A 24,905-nucleotide genomic window follows, 5' to 3' on the forward strand; every position below is an offset into this window, starting at 1 on the left:
CATTAAAAGTTTTAGTCTTTCAAAATATTTATTAAAACAACCAACAAAATTTTTCCTTCTAACTTAAAGGCTGTGGTCAAAGAAGTTATGAGCAAAGGGTTTGTGTGGGCTGCTCTCTTTGCCTGATTTAGACTGGGGGCTCACACTCGTAGGGAAGGTGCTCTCCCCATACCATGGGCAGAGCTTTTCTGCCCTTTTGCAAGTCAGCATGTCAGTGTTTGAGTGGTGATCCACCAGTGGGCCATCACTAAGTGCCATCTCTAAAAATAGCAGAGCTTTATCCTTGAAAATGAAAATGCTTTGGTTTTAAAAATATGTTTCTGTTTCTAATGAATCCAAGGCTTGGATTTGTTTAAAGGCATGCATATTTCCCTTTGCTGATGGCAGAAAACAAAACTTTCATGCCCATGCATGAAGGGCTGTTCCATTTACAGTCTCCTGACATTGACTCAATTCCCCATTTGTAATACACAACCTGGCCACCATTTGGCAAAAAAAAAAAAAAAAAAAAGTTTATGAAAGCAAAGAAAAACCATAAGTTACTATATTGTTTCAGAATATGTAAAGTTTCTCTGAAGTAGACACATCATAGTAATCCATGGTCTCTTTGGAGCCTACTGTGTATCAAAGTTGTCGAAGATGTCACAGCATCACAGCATGGACCTCCGGAGAGGAACCTTACAACCATCTGGCCCAGTCTCTGCCTTTTGTAGAGGATGCTGTGAAGATCCAGTGAACTGAAGTTACTAACCAGGGATCACAGAGCTAATTGATGGGAGTCCCGACTCGAATCCATTCTCCTAACTTCCAGTCTGATGTCTCCTAAAATGTGGTCTGTCGACCACTTGCATCCTAATTGCCAAGGCTGCTCAGTAAAAATGTGATTCCTATTCCTCACAAGAATCAGAATTGTTGGAGGTCCAGTCTAGAAATTTGCATTTTAATAAGCCCCTCAATTATTCTTATGTACCTATGACTGTAGTCTGAGAGGTAAAGCCCCTAGTTGAGAGAGAGATTATTTTTCCATAGTGTAACAGTAGGAAATTTTTCATTTGAAGGTTGTTGATTCATTGGCTTAACTGGAAATTGTTGATAAAGTCTGAAAAGATAAGTGTGATTCTTTAAAAGTTTGAACTGAGTCTAATGAAGCTTGAGTTGGCATTTAATATGTTCACATCTGCTTGTGTTTTCATAAATACCTTTATGGATGAATGTTGAGGGCACTAATAAAGTGGTTACCTGTTTGTTGAGAGGAACTGGGCAGAGGGTAAATGAGGGGGGGAAGAGATTTTTCAGTGAATACTTTCTGTGCTTCTTGAGTTTTGAACCCTGTGAGTGTATTGCCCATGTTGAATTTTAGAATCATATAAAGGTTTAAAAAGTGTTGACATTCACTATAGGACCTTAGCAGGTGATTGCTCTGACTCTGCCCAGGCTACATGAACACATGCTCTGGAATCTAGATCTCTCCGTAGCAGAAGGCAATGAACATTTCCAAAGGTCAAGGCCAGGAAGGGAAAGATTGCCGATTCAGTTAGTTTTAAGGAAATCAGTAATTGGCTTGAAAAGATAAGTCACTGTGATTGTGTACATACACCCATGATCTTAAAGCCCTCCCTGACAGACCACTCGCCACTGGGAATTCAGGTGACCTTGGGCAAATCACTCAACTCTCTTGAGACGTAGTTTTCTAGTCTGTAATAATAATGATGAAAGCTCACTCCTTTTCAATTTGCCATTATTTTATTTAACCTTCACAATAACCCTGAGGGGGCGAATAGTATGGTACCATCTCTATTGTTCAGATGAGGAAGTTATGGCCCAGAGAGGTTAGTCTGTTTAGGAAGGGTCACATAGGTGTGGGGCGTGTAACTTCCACAACCAGATTCTTTCCACTGTGACACGAAGTGGCATGGATTGGACAATTTCCAAGGTTCCTTCCAGAATTAAAGTCCTTGAGTATAGGAGCTATTCAGGGCTCAGTCAACTTTTGTTAGTCTTTGGAGAAGTCCAAAAGAAATTGAAGCCACGGGTCCTTAATTTTAGGAGCTCGCATTGTAATGATAGTATCAGAACATGCGTATATGAAGAAGACCGAGGAGAACTTACAAGTTCAGTACATTCCAAATGCACATTATAAATATACTAGAAGTTCTTGTATTGCATAGCACAAACCAATGCACCTAACTACCAAGAGGGTGGGGAATTCCAATTCCCAGCGAATAACATTCTCTTCCATGAATAATAATAGGAACTCTCTTTGAGCACCCATTGGGGTAAGCCCTTGTTATGCATTATCTCATTTAAACCTCACCACACCCCTCTGAGAAAAATACTATCCCGCTTTTATAGATAAGGAAATGGAAGCTTAGAGATCAAGTGATTTGAATAATTGTATTGTAGGTGATGGAACCAGGTCACTAAGCAGAATCCAATACTGGTTTTCGATGTGTGAGCTTCCCACAGGCCTGTTTTGTCTTCGTGTTTGAGAATGCATAGGATGGTTTTATTTTTCTTTTTATTTATTTATTTTTTAACATCTTTATTGGAGTATAATTGCTTTACAATGGTGTGTTAGTTTCTGCTTTATAACAAAGTGAATCAGTTATACATATACATATATCCCCATATCCCCTCCCTCTTGCATCTCCCTCCCACCCTCCCTATCCCACCCCTCTAGGTGGTCACAAAGCACCGAGCTGACCTCCCTGTGCTATGTGGCTGCTTCCCCCTAGCTATCTGTTTTACATTTGGAAGTATATATAAGTCCATGCCACTCTCTCACTTTGTCACTGCTTGAGGATATGGGGAGGGGGAAGGGTAAGCTGTGACATAGGATGGTTTTAGATAAGGGTGTGTTGTCGAGAAAATTTAACCAATCCCTGCCAACACCAAGGGCAAGTTTGGTTTCAATTTAAGTCACCTTTACTGTGTTCATTAGTAAACAATGGGCCTGTGAATTCTGCATTCGTGCCTCAAAACTGTTTATTCTATCAGCCTGGCTTCTCCTGTGTTACCTCATTTTGTAATCCGTTACCTCATTTTGCCTCCCTCATATATGAAGTAGAAATAGACAAACTCCCCCTTGCAGATAGATAACTGACGACTTGACAGCAAATGATGGGCGCACTCAACAATTTGACCGGCTTTGTCTCTGTGAAAAAAGGGTTTTGCGGATAAAGTACTTTAGTCTTTCTCTTCAGTATAATTTGTTCATTGCTTTTCTGCTACCAGATAGGAAAACTTTCCTCTGTCACCCTCATCTTTTTATATGCCATCATCTCTTTCAATCTTTTCCCCACTGCCAGAGTGAATCCATTCTGCAATTGAACGCTGCAGAAACCTCTTGACAGTTCAAAGTCTTAGCGTTTACCCAGTCATTCTGGGAATTGAGGACAGTTTACATTGTTTCCTTAGTTCACACGGACACAGGCAAGGTTCATAGCTTGCCTGGGTTGGCAGACAGTTTTTGAGGATTGTAAAAACTGTGCTTTGCTCGGGTCCCTGGCTCCTTGCAGAGGTCTGCCTGCCTATCCTTGGTCTGTGTCCTCGGCAGGCCTTTTGCTTGAGTCAGACACCTCTAATGAGAGAGTTCTTGGGTTTCAGTCTGGGGGAACCCAGCCTCCACCCGCCAGACTTCCTGGAGAGCTCTCTGCCGATGCTGAAAGTGCCTGGAGCCTTGAGGATTGGATCGAGCTGCCTTTCGAAGGGGTCTCAAAATTCCTTAGACATAATATATTTGTGGCTACAATTTGTTAAGAAAGGAACCAGGCTGTTCTAGCCAATAAATTGTCAAAGGAACACATACCTAAGATAGAGAAAATGGTTTGCAGTGCACAGCCCTCTTACTCCCTTTCCTGGTGTTCTGCGTTAAATATTTCCAGTAACTTTAAGTAAAGCTTATTTCTAAGCAGACCCCCTGGTTTCTGCTCTCTGCATTTACCAAAACCCTTGGGGCATATGTTGAGTGAGGGCAGGGCTTTTTATTCACCTGCTTCCTAGTCTGAATGATAACACTTCTTGTTCCCCGTGCAAATTCCAAGCGCTCTGAAACAGCTTTCTTTGTGGAAAATCAGGTAAGCAGGGCTCCCCTGTAAGGATGTGTATATGACTGTATATACAGTGCTGCATAGCTCCCTGAGTTAAGCTCTAACAAGAAAGTTGGAGCTCTATAGCACCTATAGCTACTCTTACATGACTTCAGAGATCACGTGGCTTTATAAAAATTAGCTATCAGAAAAACAGACCCAGCCGTATCACCCCAAAGAGGCTTTGCTTCTTTGAAAACACATTTGATGTCCATTCCCACTTAATCTTCTCTCTGAATCTTAGCCCTCTGCTCTGCATTTCTCTCTGTTTTTGTACTAGTACATACTGTAGCCAGATATTTTATATGATTTTTGGGGCCTTTTCATAATTCTGCCCAACTTCATATGTATAGAATTCCCAAAGCTAGTTGTCAGTGTGCCAAAATAGCCTTTACTTTAGCAAAATAACTTCATGCTTTGCTTGACTGGGCTATAAGATGACTTAGATAATTTATGCTTCTCTTTACCACACTTCAGGGAGTACCTGCTTAGAAAGGGTTTTACGTCCTGGCTTGGAGGAGCTCTAATAATTTAAACCCTCCCTTCTGAAGTTACCAAGATATCAAAAAACTCAGCCTCATGGTAATAATGTTGAAATGTTGTTCAAAATGATACCCAAGTATTTGTAATTCTTTATATCCTGAACTACACTACTTAAATAAACTGGGGGAAGGTATTCTGGGATGGGGAGTAAGTTGCAGGAAACAAATGTATATGCATAGAAATATATAAAATTTGTTATAGGATCAAAGATTGAGCAGTTTAGATGGAATAAAGAGAATTCAAGTAGGGAGATGGAAAATGGGGTTGGGTGGTAGCTTGGCTTGACTAAGAGGACGTGGGGTGTGAATTATTATTTATGACCAGCCTGTGTGGGTTGTTCTTTTACAGGAAAACATATTTGAGTGGAGAATAAAGCCACTCTAACTTGTGACTTAGCCACCAAAGGGAAGCCTAGTTATTCAGACCTCAAAGCCTTAATCCCAGCAAATTCATCTCCTGGTGGTACCTTAATTATATTTTAGGCATAGTGTTTAAGGTGAGTGTTAAGTTTATTTATTTATTTATTTAAGTGAAGTGTAGTTGATTTACAATGTTGTGTTAAGTGAGAACCTTGCAAATGCAAACGTATCAAGTGATGGCCAATGTCATAGGGACCCTCCGCAAACAGCTAAGTATGCTCAGAGCGGCCCCAGTGGAGGAAAGATGCCATAGAGAAAAACCCAGTAGTTGCCTAGTACCTTTCCTGAAACCTTCACTTCATCCCTTTCTTTTCCCTTCCCCAACCTGGACCCATCTTGCCTAGCCTTCTCAATGAATACTTGGCTTGAACTTAGTTCACTCAACTTTGTCGCTGACACACCCGTCGTACTGATGGAATCCTGGCTTAAATGGAGCTTGCTCAGCTGTGCTTTTAGACAAACCCTTCTGGCTGACCTGGTTTAAACCTGGCTTTCTTGACGCCATCTCTGGCATGTTCCAAGGTTAAAAAGGACTCTGCTGCCCCTTCCATCGCTCCCCTGGAGGGGAAACCAATTGCCACTTGGAACCGGAGTTTATCAGGCTCACATCCAGAGTAGTAACATGATTTAGTGAGAATAGTACTGGACTAGGAGGCAGGAAACAAGTTCTAGTGCTGGCTCTGCTTTTCAATAGCCATGTGATCTTGGGCAAGTCATTTCTCTGCCCTCATCAGTTTTTTCATCTGTAATGAAAAGTTAGGACCTTTTTGATCCTAGAAGCCAGGGAGTCACATAATGTTAACAAACTCTTGAATAAATGGAGATTTTGATTCTAAGTGCTCATCTTTCCACCTACCACACTGCTTCTTTCCACAAAGCACAGACTCTTTCTGTTGTAGTTTTGTAGTGTGCACTCAACACTCCTCTTAGTCTTGAGCTGGGGAACCTCAGATCCCTTCCTTCACCGATACAGTCTGCTACAAAGAAGGGCATCCTAAAAATCTGTGAGTTGGGGCAGGTGATTCTGCTTATTAATGTATCTTTAAGAAGCTTTCTCTTAAGTTAAATCACTGTGTTATCAGCCCCTTTCTGGGTGATGATTTCAAAAGTATTACTAATAAAAACTATGTATTTGGGACCCTTCTAGGTATTTGACATATAATATTTCACCTAAACCTTAACAACCATATAAGGAGCTGTCCTTATCTCCACTTGATGCATGAAGGATTTGAGTGGCAGAGTGGGCATGGCTGGAATTCGAATCAGACTCCTTGTGTGTGGACAGCCACTATCTTCGCTATGAGAAGTACCTGCCATTGACATAAAAAGTACTACCTGGCATTTTGTGCAAGAAATTGCAGGGCGACTCTCTTGTTAAGGTCTCAAAGAAAATGATTGTTAACTGCATTTCAGATGCTTGGAATTTATGCTGTGCCAAGCACTTTTCCACTTAATTTTAAATCCATGGGTATTTCAAGGGGAATTTAACCCATATGTTTCTGATTCACTTGTACTTAACTCATCAGAGAGGATTGTTTTGTAAACCCTAGCCTCTTCTTATGAGCACTTTCAAGCTCATATTTGGCTGGCATTGGCTGGATTTAGAATCTGCCATGGTTGGAGCTTGATTTTAAATCTTTCTTTCCAACCCCTATTTCATGGTGGTTTTATTCCGTGAGTGGATGGAAATTGAAGGTGAGTCATAAAGACTCTTCCAAAACTGTGCCAAGATTCCACTGATAGAGAAAGAGAGCCACTAACCTTTGAGGTTTGTTGTACTCACCTAAAACCTTACCCCCATTAAGCTGTTAACCTATGCATGGTTATAATCTCTGAGGGTAAAAATTAAATTCATAGATGTTGCATTTTCTCCTGAAATGATGTAGAGCAAAATTGTCTTTGAGAGATAAGGTATTTGTGGTGATTAGGTACATTACTACCTTTAAAAAACCCTTTCGCTTAAATCCTCTACTTGGGAGAGACCTGAGTTATACAGCTGGTGGAAAGATTCTTTCAGAGATCACCATTAGAAATTTAGCAGGCAAAAACTTGTTTATTATCTTAGCATGTAGATGAGTTGGGTACATTCAGTTCTGATAACCTGCTGAGTTGGAGAATTAATTAACTTCACATGAGCTCATCTGAGGAATGTGTATAATTGCTAGTAGTTGTGCATGACCCAAAGGGAAACAAGAACAATTTTTGTATCCGGTTAACAGCTTGGTACAACAAACATATATATGAAGCATCTTCTGTTCCTGGCATTTGGGGATAGAGGATGAGAAGTCAGAGACACACAAGAGACTATCCCTCCTCCTAGGGAATTTACCATTCATTAGGCTATACCTGTATGCTTCTATCTATGCCACAAGGCCAAATGGTGTGAATGCCAAATAGGCAATGTAAAAGGGCAATGCATCAGGGGAGCTCAGAAGATGAAGATGTTCATTTCGATTGAAACAGGGATTGTGTGTGTTCCTTGGGCTTCCCCCAAAATGAAATGTTTAAGTTTAGGCTTGAGAAGGCTTTTGAAGGGGGGAAGGGCATTCTGGGCTGAGACAACCAGACATGTTCTTGGATAATACAGACCATGCCAAATAGTTTTCCCAGATCTCTGCGCTGTGTGTAGACGTGGGGTGGGGTGAGTCTGCACAGGTGGATCAGAGCTCTAAAGCTCAAGCTGGGTTAACAGGTATTGTGTACATTCCTCAGTAACGAGCAGCTGGGATCAGCCTGACAGCCTTTAACTGGGCACAGATTTTCAGTGCTGGGAACCTTTAGTCTTGGGTCAAGGAGAACAAGGAAGGGAACAAGACACGAAGGAACAGTGTGTGAAATTTACATAAATACGGACATACATAACATATACAGATGAAATTAACATACATTATACATGGTCTTATGTTTGAATAGTGCACAAATGAGGGTCAGTTCTATCTGATGCAGAAGAAACCTATCTAAAGATGCATCTTATGTGAAAAAGAAACCAATCAAATGAGGCATCACCGTATCATTGTCATAGAATAAAAAGAGCTACTACTATACAAGATTAATTATTTTACATCCTTTATCTCATATTATTCTTACAAGCACGCTGGCTATTGTTATCCTTATTTATAATTAAGAAAAGTGAAGATGAGAGAGTAAATAATTTGCCCAGGGTCACATAGCTGGATTAGTCACTTACACCTCAGTTTGCAGATACATTGTGTATGTGGCTTAACCTTTTCTCTTTCTAATACTTTTTCAATGCAACATATGACACATTTAAAAATATATGTCATATATATGCTAGTTACAAAGCTAATAAAAGAATACACACCACCCAACATAAGCAGTAGAACAATGCCAATACCTATTTGAGCTTCCCCATCCCATTGCTGGCTTCATTCCACAGAGATAACTACCTCTGTTATCAATTTTAGTGCATATATTTTTCAACTGACACCAAAATTGCTTCTGTGCTATCATGGTTTAAGGTGAAAATGTTAATAAAAACAAAATTGGAATAATTTGCATTTCATGCAAACACCTCAACACCACTGAGGGTTTAAATATAACTCAAGATTTAAGAGTATGGGAAGTGGGATACAGACACTGATACAAACACTGCTTTAATCTCAAGGGTTGTGATTTAATCCTGTGGTACACGAAGACAGAAAAAAAAAAAAAATGAGACCTAAGAGGAGGTATGAAGTAACAGACAGGGCCTGATCTAAGATATGAGAGATCGAAGTTCTAATTCCATCTGCCATCAATTTATTTTATGACATTGGAAAATTACTTCACCTCTCTGAGTTTTAATTTACCCTTGTATAAATTATATGATCTCTTTGAGAAAGGCAAATTAGTATAGTGAGAAAAGCACAGATTTTAGAATCAGAAATACCAAAATTAGAATTTTCATTCTGCCACTTAACATTTGTATAGCCTTGGGCAATTTTCTTTACTCTGAGCCTCAGTTTCCTCTTCTATAAAATGGGCGGGAATCTCTTTCAGAGACTTGTGAGAATTGGGTGAGACCACATGTAAAAGTAACCAGCACAATGCTCTGTAAATGTTTGATTTCTTTTCCTTCTTCTATAAGTTTCTTTCCAATTCTAAAATGAGAGGTTCCAGTACTCATCTTATACATAAATTTTTGAAGCACACCAGCTCATAATTATGGAATTTCCTGTGTTAAAGGGCTAAGCGTTTCTCTCAAATCAGACTTGTCATTAGGAAGTTTTCCAAGGTCTGGATGAATCTTTTCAAATTAACAACCAGGATTAAGAACAAACAAACAAACAAACAAACAGACAAACAAAAACCAGTTCCACTCACACAGGAATGAGGGGAGGGGAGTGGAAAGGAAAGTGTGATAAAAGTTTACGTACCACCCTTTCCCTTCCCCTACTCTGAGACAAAACAACAGATTATGAAGCTAAGAATTCGTTTTTATTGGTTGTATAGACCATCTGTGTCTGTGTAAAGTATTAGCACTGTTACCCTATTTCAAGGCTAATTCCCCGTGTTAATGCAAAGGCAATAGCTACCTTCCAGCCTCTCTGGACCCACCAACCTCCTCGGCATTTACATAGTTCTTTGCTTTCTGTTCAGTACATTCTTATTGACATATAGTTTGAAATTGCCACTGTTTGGGAATAGCTCCAGAATTCCATGAGTTCCAGATGTCCACTGTATTTGTTTATGATTGTTATGGTAACAAACTGAATACATATATCAATTGGGAACCTGGGAGAGGGGATAGTGGTCTTTATTTTCAGTTAAGGGATGTATATGGGGGACATCACTTTAAAAATACCTCAACTGTTAGGAAAATAAGATAGAGAAGCATGGTCTTTTCAAACAGAGGTATCAGTGAGCTTATATAAAAAAAAAATGGAATGTATTTTACCAATGAGAGTTGGCAGTAGCTCTTGGGATGGTGATGATGCATGTGACCATTTCTCTGTTGATTAATTTAAAATGTGTGTACATCAGAGAGCAGAGTATTAAGGCGGGTTAGCAGAGACTACTCATGTCCCAACGCTAGACACCTTATCCAGTTGCCAGGAAGGAAAATGAAGTTGATTTTTAGAATATGAGTTCAGGAAGGAATAATATCTGGAATTCTCTTTTGAATTTGGGTGAAATTTATTTACGCGCTTGACCTGCTTTGCTTAGTCTTTTTTGCTCTCAATCTTTAAAATACATGCTACATAAAAATTCGAGGAATGCAATATCTTATTCTTGGATCATTCTCTTACATATATGTTGAATGACGACAAAATCTATGTACTTGGTGTCTCAGTTAGAAATGAGTTTGTATGAAGTAATAGAAAACCTAACCAAGGTGGCTTAAACAAATTAGGGGTTAATTCTTCTTATGCCACAAATGGATTTGGAGGTATCAAAAATGTCATCAAAGGCTTTTCTTTTCTTTCTGCTTTACCACCCTTAGTGCATGGACTTTTGTCCTCATGATTGCAAGCTGGCTGATGGACTTACAGGCATCACATCTTTCTAAAAGGGTGAAAAGGATAAGGGACAAGGGGGCAAAATGAGTGTGTCTCATTATATCAGAGAATGAAAAGCTTTCTTTGACTCTCCACCCTGTAGGCCTCCTCTTGCATCTTCTTGACCAGACCTGGGCACGTGTCCATTACTAGCTGGAAGGTGGCTAAGGAGAAAGTGATTGTGGATGGGGCTGGATCAGCTGTCCACCTGTGCCTTTTAACATGCACAGGGCAGGGCTTCACGAATCCAGGCTTGGACCTGATCTGCACGTCAGCCTTTCCTTTTGCTCTATTTTGCAAATCCCAACAATTGTTCAAGAGAGGGGACCAAGCAAGAGAGTAGAGATGACTTAAAACAAATCTATCAGCTCTTCAAAACAGATTAAAAGGTATATGTCCTGTCATCTGTGCATCAGCGGCATTATCTGTTTCTAAGAGTAGCTAAATAGATCAGCAGTCTGTAACCATGTTCTGTGTGGGAGAAAGGGAAAAGTAGAAGAACTAGGACCTCTGGTACGTATTTTGTGTACATGGTTTGATTTATTACTCATGCAACCCCAGGCGGTAGAAGAAACTGATTTAAAGGGTAACTGCTCACTGTCACATTGATAATTTGAGACTTAGGATACAAATCAAATGTGATAGATTCAGGGAATCACACGTAGCAAATTATAGCTTGGGCAAAGGGGATGAAAGTGTAAATGATTATGGATTCAGAATAACTTGGAAGATATGGAATTTTCCATATTTATCCATTTAAAAGTACTCGCATGCTTGTTACGGACCCAGAAACTAGTCTAGGCCCTGGGGATACAAAGTTTAATGATATAAAATATTTGTCCTTAAGGCTCACAGTCTGATAAGAGGTAGTTATGTAAGTCAGCAATTACTATTTAATAGTAGTTTAATTAGTGCCACAGAGGGAGGAAGAGGAAAGTGGTCAGGGAAGACTTCCAGAAGGGCAGTTAGCTGGAAAAATAGGGGAGGCAGGGCATTCCAGGCAGAGGGAACAGCATTTGCAAAGGCATATGTATTGGAAACAGCACCATGAGTTGAGGAACTACATTTCGCTCAGTGTCACTAGAGAGGGACTGCACATAGGGGAGCAGCAAGAGACAAAACTGGGTAGGGACCATTTTGCAAAGCACCTTAGGTTCCAACTTCAGTTAAGTTCACTCCTGCAGGTTAGAAGAAAAGGGGATCTAGAGCAAGGCAATGACAGCTGGGCTACAGAGGAGGGGCAAATTAAGAAGCTATTGGGATGGTAAAGTCTGCAGCGTTTGTGGGGATGGTTGAGTATGGGGTACGAGGGCTTCTGTGACACCCCGCCCGTCAGGTTTGTGGACTGGGTAATCTGGGCTATGACGACACACTTCACCGAAATAACAAGTATGGGAGGAGCAAGTCTGGTAGAAAAATGAGTTCCTGTCAGACACATCTTTCTACTCAACACTCTGCCCTTCTTGGGTGATGGAAACAATCTTCCCTCCCCAACCTGGTTGCTCCTGTCCTGACTCAGGCCAGCTGAAAGGCCACCAGGGCATCTGAATGGTCCATGGCTCAGCCACTTGAAGTCCATCAAACAGGTGGAGTGTCTGACTTAAGATCCACAGGAAATTAGTTGCTGAGCTGAGACTGAAAGGCAGGCCTCCTGACTGTTGAGGCTTACTGCCTTTCAGTTCTACCCCCGTGTTGTAGTCTGCCTAAACAGGTGAGATAAAACCATCAACAGTTGCCTGCTGCCGTTTGGGGATAATCAGCTAGAGCTTTGTGTGTTACGAGGACTTAGCTACCGATTTAAGTATGTCTGTGATAATTTTCCTGCAAGTTTATCTGTTTCCCTGTGGCCCCCTCTTGAGTTACAACTGAGATAAGAGGACAGCTTGCTGAAGTGGTTTTGGTTTGGGCTTGTGTTGGGAGGGGTTTTATATTTTCACTTTTCTCTGAGAATGTAAAGTTATATATTTTATAAAACTCAGATAAATCTGGACAAGTTATCAAAGCAGTGGCACACTCTTATGAATGCCTTTTTGTTAAATAGTGCAGAGGCTTATTACCTTTTTTTGATACTTTTAAGAATCTGATGAAAAAGGTACAAACGCACACACTGTATTGGGTGAAGTCGGTTGGTGAAGAAACAAAACTAGCTTACGATGCAGAAAGGCAGATTTGTTATGAGGAACCAGGGTGTCCCAGGAACTCAAGGGCAGTGGCGCAGCAGGGCTTTCTTGAGGGCTGGGAGCAGGGGCCAGATCCTCTCTCACCTCTCCCTGGGGCCACGTGGTCTCTGTCCTTGCTCCTCCCTGCAGACCTGGTCCCTACTCCATGGAAATGGTCTGCTCTGTGCTGCTTCCAGTACATACTGGCCCACAGCTCCCGAGTACCATCACCTGAGGTTCCAGCCACCGTAAAGATTAAGACCGGTGCCCCTCCATCCCATTTCCAAATTTCTGGAAGAGAACATATGATTGGCCTGCTTGGACCTGGCACTCAGATACCGGGCTCACTTTGCCATGTCTCCAGGTCTACCATGTTGCTACGTGTGATTTACATACAATTTCAGGGCACCTTTGGGTCTTCTGAGTCCCAACTGTGATCTTCAAGTTAAGAACCCCAGACTGAGGAAACTTGAATGCTAACAGCCCAGCAGCACTTCGTTTTAGCCGTAAAAATATTGTCGGAAATGGAACATGCATTTGAGTAGAAGGTATTTGCACAGGCATAGAGCTTAAGAGCACTTGCTGTGTGCAGGAGTTGTGAATTTTGAATATCAGTAGTTAAATCCCAGGATGGTGAATATGATGTAGATTGAATTATAACACTCTCCAAGGTCGTGGATATTATATCCCTAACTTTTACCCTGAAAGGTTTGGAAATTCAATTTTAATTATTGTTAACATGCTTCGTAAATATCCAAGGGAATACAATATAGACCTGTTCATACATCCAGAGAGCCAAAATCTGGCTCAAGTTGTTTTTTCTTCCACAGTTGGAGAAAATTGTGGTGTTCGGCTTGCCTCTTGGGGCATGTTAAACCACTTTTAATGCTGTCTCTTATTATTTTCTAACCATATGCACTTTCCACACGTATCTAACTAACAGCCTCAGATGAAACCCCAATGTCTGGCCAAGCTGATGTAAATCTTTAGTAAGTGGTAGGAAAGAGCAGAGTAACACAGTGCCTCTTTAGTGTTCAGACAGGACACGATTTAATAGTTGTAGACTTCGTAGTCTCAGGCACAACTTTAGATTTTTTTACCAGTTCTACAGAGTGGAAATTTCTGAGCCATACAGCATTCTCCCACTGGCTGCACTAGGCAAAACTTAGCTACAACTAGATTGGCCTATCTGCCTATATATTATAGTATTAATATTTAGCTCTTCAGATCATTAACCTGGGATGTCTGGGACATAATTATTATAATACTTCCAAAGAGCATGGTGCATATTTGTAGAATTGCTATCCTGTGCTGTAAAAACAGTTATCACGTACAAACATATAAATGTCCCAGAACATCAAAACTTGTATGTTACCAGTGAAGCTGCCAGGAGGCCACCATGATCGTCCAGTTAGTGACACATTCTCAGTCCGTGGGATAGATCTTAAAAATGGATGACTGTAAAATAACAGCAAAAATGCAGTTCTGAGGCTCTGATGCTTTTAAGTCTTTGGTCTCTGCCCTATTTTGATATCTGAGCATGCACAGATTTTTGTCAGGAATCTCCTTTTGTTGATTAATTAAACCTGCTGATTGGGTTTTGGTACTGCGGCCTTGCCCATCCTCTCAGCTTCGGTGCCTGTCTTCTACACGGTTCACTCACGTGTTCTGAGTAATGCTTGTTCTTTCTTCCAACTTGTCTGTCTTCAGTTGAGTTCAGCGCCAGACCCCGAGCTGGAAACAGTCTCAGGAATTTTTCATTCATCAGACATTTTCTTCCAAAGAAAAATTCTGAGAATAGGAGGGTCACCTTGAGAACTACTTGATAGTATTGTATATTAGCATAGTTCAGTGTTGCGTGTGTGTGTGTGAGTGAGTGTAGGGGTGGGAGAGGGAGAGAGGGAGAGGGAGAGGGAGAGAAGCAACCTATGTATCACATACCCATAAGCAAATGAACATTTGGTAAAAAGCCAATTTAGAAATAACACTTCCCAACCAGTATATCTAAACTATCTCACTGTCGTTTATCTGTCTTGGTATTACAGAAAGCCCATATTTATATGAGGCACTTCTCAGTTGTGGTTAAGTGGCTGAACTTTTGTCCTTGCTTTAAGTTTTTCACCAGATCTCTGAGAATTGATAATATCACTGGAATGTGGTATGTATCTGTTTCCTGTAGAATGAACTTAGGGCTGGCAGCTAGAATGCTAGTGGTCTTGGATTCCCTTGCCCTGTCATTTCATAGAAGCAGCAGTGAAGTTCCCCTGGAGGAAATCCCACCCACCACGCCAGGATTCCGTCACATATTGTTGGTCTGAGCCGTGTGTACTTTACACTCAGGTTTCTGTGAGACTTGGCCAAACGTGTTCGAAGTATGAATTTCAACCATAAAATTTATATATAACTATCTGAATGTGATACGACTAAATGCTTGCTCACAAAGAGGAAGAAAAGGATGAGAAGTTTCACGAAAAAGCTGAAGTACACAAAGACATAATTTCATTATACATAGGTTTTGTTTTGATAGCATTAAGATTGACAGAGAATACAGTTCTATGCAGAGCCAGCCTCATCGATTCAAATCACCTGTCCTTCACTGGGGACTTGATTGTGAAAATGTGAAGAACTTTTATACTAGTTATTGGTAGTTAGAGCCTAGTCTTCCCTCAGATTCTCCATTTCAGTAAGTGACTGGCCGTATATCCAGCTACTGAAGCCAGAAACCCAGGAGACATCCTTGTCTTTTCAGTTTCCCTCACCCTTCACATCCAATCCATCTTTCAGTTCTGTTGGTCCTGCCCCCGCCTCCCCCCCGCCACCCCCGCGAGGTGACTAAAGGACATCCCCCACCTGTCGACTTCTCTCCATTTCTACACCACCACCTTCCTTTAGTCACTACTACGTTTCTTCTCATTTCCACTCTTGAACCTTCTAATCAGAGTTCTTTAAAACTAACACATTGTGTTTTCAGTGGCTTCCTGTTGAATTTAGAGCCAAATCCAAACTCCTTACCGTGGCCTAGACTGTGCTGTGTAATCCAGTCCCTGCCTAATGTTCCGGTTTCCCCATGTGCCCCGTTCCCCTTCCTCTCTCAGCTCTGTTCACAGCGGCCTTCTCTCGTTACTAGAGAAGCCAGGCTACCTCCCAGCTGTCTCTGAAACCTGGAAAGTGCTTACTCTCATTTTCACAGATGGTCTGCTCTCAGCCTTTAGGCCTCAGTTTAAACGTCACCTCCTCCAAGAAGTCTTCCCTGATAACCCTTACCAAGTCAGGTATCCGCAATTACTTTTTATCACAGCAGCTTGCTTATTTCATTTGTAGACTAAATCACAACCTCAAATCTATAGTTCTTTTTAATGTATTTACCTGTATTTGTTGACTACCTCCCCCAACCAGGTTTTAAACTCCATGTGGTCAGGGACTTTATCCCATGCTGCCCACTGATACAACACAATTAATATTTGTTGAATGAATAAAGGATCCCTGATTACATTTTACAGTTGTAAAGTTTACTCATTGAACCTGATCATTGAACTCAGAATATCTGATTTTATTTCATGCAGTGGGATTTTTTTTTTTATGGTGGTGAAATACATATACATAAAGTTTGCTCTTTTAGCCATTTTTAGGTGTGTGGTTCAGCGGCATTTTAAGTACATTCACATTGTGTGTAGCCATCACCACCATCCATCTCCAGAACTTTTTCATCTTCCCAAAGTGAAACTCTGAACCCATTAAACAATAACTCCTCATTCTTACCTCCTCCAGCCCCTGGCAACCACCATTGTACTTTTTCTCTATGAATTTGACTATTCTAGGTACTTCTTGTAAATGGAAGTTGCAGTGGAATATTTCTAATCAATTTGTTTTTATTATCCCTGTACTAACATAGGCCTTTACCTTCCAAATATGAAAATATCATTTATCATAAAAATCTTCCAATTTTAATGATCAAACATTCTATTAGGATACTTTGGAAATTTAACTCATTGTTCGTAGAACTTATATTTGGAACTTAAGCAGTATTACAGGGCACTTTTGAGATATACGAGTTGATCTAAGAATATGTTGGTCCTGGAAATTTTTATATTGAATATCATTGATCATAGGGCCCTTTACTCTTATGTTGTTAATCTTGCTTTTGGATGGTAGAGAATGTTTTCTACTTCGTGGCTTTGAAGAAAATATAAAAGAACAAATAAATCAAATTGTTATATAATACTATTGTTTTTGTCTTGCTGTTCAATAGCTGATGCTCTGTGGTGAAACTGCAGTTTGGTTTAATGTGGCACTCATACAAGCCATTTTAAAAGTGAATAAATCAGAGCCAGCTGGTTCTTTCAAGTTGAATTTGCAGACCATTAAAAATGAAGACACTCTCTGTGATTTTATTATCTTGATGGTAAATATATGGCCTAAACCAGAATGTGACTTTTATCCACCCCCTAACTATTTTGTTTTTTTCTAGTAGAAGTAGTTTAGAGATAACTCTGGGGGAAAAATGGCAATCAGTAATGACTTGTAGGATGTACAGTGAGGGGATGAATAATGTCAGGTAAGTGATTATTTGGAAATGAGATAGTCTCTTCCCTGAACAAGATTGCTTGCTGTTTTCTTCATCATGGAGCAGAATAAAATGTGGTAATAATTTTCTGTAGTTGAATTGCTGACACACAAAATCAGATCTGCAGAACTATGGCTTGGATTTTGGTGGATTGCTTAGTCTATGTGCTAGATTAAATGCTATACAACAAATCACCTTGTTGCTGCAGTTTTTTATTAATTAATTAATTTGTTTATTTATTTTTGGCTGCATTGTGTCTTCGTTGCCACGCGCAGGCTTTCTCTAGTTGCAGTGAGCGGGGCCACTCTTCGCTGCGGTGCGTGGGCTTCTCATTGCGGTGGCTTCTCTTGTGGAGCGTGGACTGTAGGCGCGCGGGCTTCAGTAGTTGTGGCTCATGGGCTCTAGAGTGTAGGCTCAGTAGTTGTGGCTCACGGGCTTAGTTGCTCTGCAGCACGTGGGATCTTCCCCGACCAGGGCTAGAACCCGTGTCCCCTGCATTGGCAGGCGGATTCTTAACCACTGCGCCACCAGGGAAGTCCTTGTTTCTGCAGTTTTGAATGATAGTTATATTAAAGTTTGTATGGCAATACTTTTAACTTATGAATTAAAGAAGTTGAAAGACAGAGGAAAACATTAACACAGAAATAGTGTTGTGCTTATTCCTATGCTTTATTTCTAAAGTGCTTTAAAAAAATTAGTTATATATAATTAAGCTGTACCACAGATACAGTTGCTTAAAGTAAACATTTTGCATAGTGTAGTTTAGAAAAATTTGCCAAAAGGTCATATTCTTTAAATAACGTTGTGTAGACCATGTTTAATAGGCAGTCTTGCATGCAGTATTTTATAGAAACGTATGGATTGGAAATTAGATTCAAAATTTATTGTGTCATTAAAAAAAAAAAAAAACAGCTTGAATGAAATAGGAGATGCACTATTACATAGTAAAAGTATCCCTGAAAGGAATTCCCATCCCTCCCCAAGAATTTTTACTACAAAAAATTTCAAACCTACATCAAAGTTGAAATAATAATATAAAGTATACCCACATACCTTCTACCTATGCTAAATATTTAACATTTTCCCACTTTTATACACATAATACTCTGTATGTATATATGTGTATATATATATTTGTGTATAATATATTAATATATGTATATATTATATGTCTAGTTATCTACATGTTATATATTATATATAATTTATGTATATTTAATTTGTATATATTTAATATACATTATATATTTAATTATATATAATATACAATATAATTTATAATACATATTGCATAAGTATGTATTATTATATATGTATGATAATTACATATTGTGTATATATTTGTATATGTATATTTATGGTCTGTTTGTTTCGCTAAATGATTTGAAAATTAAATTGCATACATCATGGCACTTCACCTCTAAACAATAAGGCTATCTCGTATATAACTGTAATACCATGATCATGTCTAAGAGAACAATAATTCCACAATATCGTCTAATATCCAGCCCATATAAAATTGCCCCAGTTGTCTCTTTTTGAAAGTGTCCAGCTGAGTTTTGGTTATTATATCTTTTTAATCTAAAATAATAATTCTACCTTCTTTTTTGTGTATGAGGGGTCATTTACTTTTGGAAAAGTTCAGGCCAGTTGCCTTTGAAAATCACATAGGCTGAGTTTTCTGATTGCTTCCTTGTGGTGTTATTTATCTTGTTCTTCTATCCCTGTATGCCCTCTTGACTGGAAGCTTGGTCTGGAAGCTTGATTTAAGGTTTGACTATTTTTGGCCTAAACTTCTTAGATAATGTTTAGTACTGTGTATTTCATCATGTCAGCGGCTGTGTGGAAAGATTTCAAAATGGTCTGCAGTAGTGCAATTCTGGAGGAAATTAAGAGTTAACTTTTGGTGTTACTGATGGTAAGTTTGATCAATGTCTTTGGATCCTGCTTGGAGAAACCCCCTGGAATTTTACTCAAGTACCAGCTCCCACACTGGACAGGGAAGCTGGAAGTGGGAGATCATGGTAGTGGAGTGATGCCATGTATGTAAATGTGCTTTGTGACACTGGGAAGGGAGAGCTTGGAAATGTGAATTCTGTTGACTATTAGGACAGTGGAGTAGTCTGTGTTTAGCCTTCTTAAATTTTGATTTGTTGTTTGGTTTAGTGAGCTTGTGGTCAAAATAATTAATAAAGAATATGATAAAGTGCCTCATAGTCAATCAACACTATGGAAATGAAGACTACTTTGTCGTGATTAGAATGTCTCTCCTGGTTGAAAGATACTGAGTTATGTTGAGGGGCAATGATCCCAGCTTATGGACTGTCTCACATTTCTAAGGTTAGACTTTCAGGTGAGCAGTCAGCTGTCTTGCAAACATTTTGCAGACTCACTTTGGGGGCTTTTACAAAATGTGAATGTCCAGCCACCACGCCACATCTACTGAATCACATTCCAAGAGGGAGGCATATGGGAGGGCAGGGGTGAGGCCCAGGCATCAGCATTTTGCAAAACATCCCTAGGTGATTTGGTTATGTCCTAAGGGTAAGAATGATTGGAGTAAGAAGAAACAGCAGCAGTTATGAGACTGATGACGATCATGGAACGTCTTTGCTTTCATTTTGCTCAGACCGAAAGTTCTCTGACCTCCTTCCTCAAAAGGTTGTATTGAAATTCCACATGTTAGGAGCTTAATGTGTCCCAGGCCAAACTACCTGGAAGGAAGAAGCATGCTGTGACCCTCTCTATCATGGATAAATTGATATCTCATTGCTTTGTTTGTAATTTTTATGAAAAGATGGATTTAAAGTAATTGGAGGCTAGTGCCCAAAATTATATCCTTGTGCCTTCCCTGCAGTTTGTGGTTTAGTGACTGGGTAGGAGTGACAAGAATTCATTGTACTACAGTTCTTTTTCTGTGAATGATGCACTTGCTTCAGGGGGAAGTCTGATTGCAAATGAAAGTGAAGTAACGCCACAGGTCACAGCATTCTGAGCTGCAGGGCTGGGAAGGAGCTGAGGATCAGAGGCTGCAGATATACGTTGGTTAGATCCCAAGCCTTGAGGCCAAATCTGTTGGGACTGGGGAACAATCCTTGAGCCTAACCACTCATAATGGGAACATGTAGATGCAGAATTTCCCATGAACCAGCCACACTAGAGTAAGCCAGTTAAAAACAATTAAAATTGCATTTTAATTTTAGAAAGGCTTGGCCTATTGCCCTAGTTCATGGCGGTCTTATAAGGAAGTGATTGTAGAGCAACTTGTGAACAAAAAAGTGTTTTTAATATGATATTTTATTTGCATGAGGAATAATGATTTACGTTGAGGGAATGAGTCAGATATTATCCAAGCATTGAATTAGGCACATTCCCTGTCTAGCGCTGGGACTGTCTGAAAAAGAGTATGTAAATTTAGCCTAGTATCACGTAAGTGCTATGGGAATAATTGTAAATAATTGGATTATTAGTAAGGAATTGGGAGTGTGGGCAGATTTTTTCTGTGGTTGGAGTATTGGACTAAAAACAGCATAACTTTGGCAATCTAAATGAAGCACAGGACAAAAAGCACATGCTGCCAAATCGGAATGACATTTGAAAACCACGTTAATACAGCATTTACCTTCCAAAACATTTTTAGATCCAATTCTGTTTCATCCAGATTATGCCTCTCCCTCTGCAATCAGCCATTTTTGTTGAAAATTTGACTCTACAAATCCACTTATGTCCACTTACTAAGCTGCATGGTCAAATGGGCTGGTTCTTCTCTTTGTCTGTAGTGATAAGGATCTAGTGTGGAAATGTGTTAAGTCCATAGATTCTGTTATACATACTCAAACTATTTGCCAGATATTTAGTGTATTTACTAAAGATGGATCCCTATGGGCTCTAGAGATGCCTAATGAATATTGTCAGAATTAACAAGTGCTGTTTCTATTCCATGTGTTTCATATTGAAATGAGGGCAAAAAGTTGTTGACCCTGGAAAAGTTTTAAGGGTTATTTTTTCTTTTGATGCAAACCTTCTGATGAGGAATTCATGTCTGAAGTCATGAACCAGTGTTAGATAGGACTGACTCAGATTTTCCTAGCGTTTTCTAGTGGACCTTGATTTTGCTGGTGTCAACTCACAAAACACTGTATTTGCATGTACCCGGAATCTTTGCAATCCTCGTATGTAAGATAATTCCATAGAGTATCTTGGCAAAATGAAGAGGAAAAACAAATCCAAGCAGTGTTGAAAACTGCAAACTAAAATTCATGTTCCATTATGTTTTTTAAAGATTGAAAAAATGGCATACCAACAAGAGTCTATTTGATTAAAGTATTTGCATTTGTCTCAGTAAGTCAAGAGGAAAATAGGAAATAAACCTAAATTTCCTTCCTCGTTACCTAACATGGAAGGTTTTATTTATTTTTTGAACAGAAGATTATGTTGCTGTGATCTTTCTAGTCTCAAATATAAGATATATATAGTCATAAAAATCTTGATGGCTGTTGCATGAGATTAAATGATTGAACAATTTATGATATAACTTGATGGAAAATTATGCAGCAATTAAAGCCATGTTTTAGAATAGTATTTACATGGGAAAATGCTTTTGGCAATGTTAAGTAAAAAAACAGCAGGATTCAAAATTGAGTATTTGTTATAATTCCCATTTAGTGATAAAAAATAAAACACATGTAAAATTATGTAGGATAATATAACTGTTATGTTATCAGGCTTTCTTTAGATGCAATTACATGTGATTTTTATTTTCTTATTTATATGTTACTGACTTTTCCTAATTGTCTGAAATAGTTATTTTCCAATCAGAGAGAGGGGTGCGATGGGATAGGGAGGGTAGGAGGGAGATGCAAGAGGGAGGAGATATGGGAACATATGTATATGTATAACTGATTCACTTTGTTATAAAACAGAAACTAACACACTATTGTAAAGCAGTTATACTCCGATAAAGATGTTAAAAAAATTATAATATGAAAGAAACCATCTATCAGAGAAGTATTTAATAAATGCCCCTAAGTACTATTTGGAAGAACTGAGCCAAAGAAAGAATGATGACTACAGCATTTGACTTTGTCCAGGCAGTTACTGTGTTTAGGAGCGACTTGGTTGCACACCACCATGGTGCTGAGTGACTTTTTCTTTATTGACAGAATGAAATGAGGGCAGAGATTTTACTCAACAGATCAAGCATTTAATTTTTGTATTCTTGTTTGAATACAGTAACTATGGAAAACAATAGCAGATTTTGAATAGATCTGGCATATTATGAAGAATATTAAAATACACTTAGAATTTGACAATATAAAAGTAAAATGCAATCAGCATAAAAAAAATGCAGAAACAAAGTAAAAAGACAATAATAAACTAAAGAAGTATCAGGAGATAGGGCTGGAAAGGTGGGCCAGAGAATGTAGAGACACCAGGAGAGCAAAGGTCTGAGGTTGGTTTTCTGGAAAGATAATGCTGGTGGTGTTTCTGTACCGATTACACAATTTTTGGCCTATTTGCATATTCCGTACTAGTATTTACTTAATATTTTTCTTTAAATTGAATTATAAGGTTTTTTTTTTATTCGTTCTCATCATAGCAAACATATCTATGAAATTATGAGCCTGGTAGGTTTGTACTTTTTAATAATTCAAATTCAAATTAATATTTGACTATTCAAACAAGACAATCTAAGGTCGTCTTGCATCCCATCATAGCACACTTTGGTAAGCACTGGCATGGAGAGAGGGAGGTGTGGAGGTGAGGACTTGGCGTTTTGACCATTGTGTCCATCTCTCAAGTGCTGCCGTAATTTGGGCCTAATCCTCTTGCTGTGCTTGACTGGGTGAAGCTTTGTTTGTGGAATTTCTTAGAAGCCTCATCTTCCAGCACAGGCATTAATTAGGGCAGTGCCATTGACCACAGGTGGCTGACTCATTCCAGCAAGGAAGAAGGGAGAGTGAGGAAGAACATTTAGTGATGGGGAGCAGATGGGACTGTAATTGCAACAGAGGGGCAGGAGGAGGGAATACACAGGATAGAGGGATGCAAGCTGGGAAGAGTCAGCTATTGTCCAAATGTTGTCATGGTTCAGCCTGTTCACTCTTGTGGGTACTGTGATAAAGGGTTGTCCTTAGTGAATTGCATATCATGACTCATGAGCTACTCGGAGAAAGAAAGAAAAACATCAAAATGAAAGTATAGCCCAGTGGTTTATTAGCACACCCAGTGATTTTCATAAACCTGTAGAATTCAGTGGTGAAAGGAACTTACCGAGGTCATTTAGTCCATCCCTAGACTCATAGGAAGCACTCTTATCTGTGCACTTCCAGAAATGACACGAGGAAGCATGCGGTGCCGGTGGTGGATAGGAGCCCAAGAGTCTTGCCACGGCCCAGCCTCCCTTATCGGCCAAGGCCGCTGTAGAACAGAAAGGGTTATTATGGCCCAGATTTCTCCCATGGGGAGGCTGGGGACAGCCTGGCTTTGGTCCTCACTACATCTTAATCTTTCTTGTTTGCTGGCTGCTGAATCCAGATTGACTTTCTCCCTTTTCAAAAAAAAAAAAAAAAAAAAGGAGACAGATTTTGTACTGGTGAGACTGCTTGGAAATGGAACTTCTCCGGTGGTCTTAGCTTATCCCTGTTTGCTTTAAGATGATCCTTTTGCCCAAGGGATACAGTGATTTCAGATCAGTGCCCTCACTCTTTTAATACCTGATGTCTTTTGCATATCTAACTTTTCTGCTTGTTGATTTTTGTTTTGAATGGGTTTTTTTTTTTTTTTTTTTGGTTTGCTTGTTTTTTGTATTTGAAATAAGGTGGACCCAATCCAAAAGACACAAGTAACCATTTCCCTTTTTCAAGAAACTCCAGAGAAGAAGGTGCCATGATTTGCCTCGTTGCAAGTTTTGAAATTCTTTGCTTTCTCCAACCTAAATAATAATAGACTGTAAACTCTATGAGGGCAGGGATTTGGGATCTTTGAATCACTGAAGGATCTATATCAAGCATAGGGGCTGATTCATAATAGTCACTGATACAGTTTCTTAAGTGAATGAATGTGTAAATAATATTATGATGTCATGTTTGGATAGCATGTCACGGTTGTAAAGTATTTTCCATGAGCTCATCTGATCCTCACAACAGTGTCTTCAAAGTGGATAGGAACTGGTGTTTTTATCCTCATTTCGTAGGTGAGGTAAACGGGGCTCAGAGGCGGCATGGTCTGCCCAAGGCTTCACACGGAGTCAGTGATGTGCGGTTCTATTCCTGAAGACCGTTTTGCAACTTGGAGTCCAGGAAGACAGGCCCAGCTGTTCTTCTGCATGATAGTTCCTGCTTCTCTGGACTTTCATGGAATTCTCCTTCTTTATTTTCAGATTACAGGACAGGCCCGTGTTTCACTGTGATCAGCAACCAGATGTGCCAGGGACAGCTCAGCGGGATTGTCTGTACAAAAACACTCTGCTGTGCCACGGTCGGCCGCGCCTGGGGCCACCCCTGTGAGATGTGCCCAGCCCAGCCCCACCCCTGTCGCCGCGGCTTCATTCCAAATATCCGCACAGGAGCTTGTCAAGGTAAACCCCGGGCCGATGGAGTTATTAATGGATTCATCTTATTTGCTCTGGAGAG

The 24,905-nt window shown here is 39.7% G+C and overlaps 1 protein-coding gene across 3 annotated transcripts in view; it reads left to right on the forward strand.

Moving 5' to 3' along the window:
- Positions 1-24,905, forward strand: part of FBN1 (fibrillin 1) — a 253,387-nt gene that overhangs the window by 88,330 nt on the left and 140,152 nt on the right. For all 3 annotated transcript variants that reach the window (XM_082452979.1, XM_082452980.1, XM_082452978.1), the window contains exon 7: positions 24,653-24,850. In XM_082452979.1, coding sequence (XP_082309105.1) covers positions 24,653-24,850 — 198 coding nt within the window. The remainder of the gene's footprint in view (positions 1-24,652; positions 24,851-24,905) is intronic.

This window comes from Balaenoptera physalus (assembly GCF_965194825.1).
Source record: "Balaenoptera physalus genome assembly, chromosome: 2".
Lineage (NCBI taxonomy): Eukaryota > Metazoa > Chordata > Mammalia > Artiodactyla > Balaenopteridae > Balaenoptera > Balaenoptera physalus.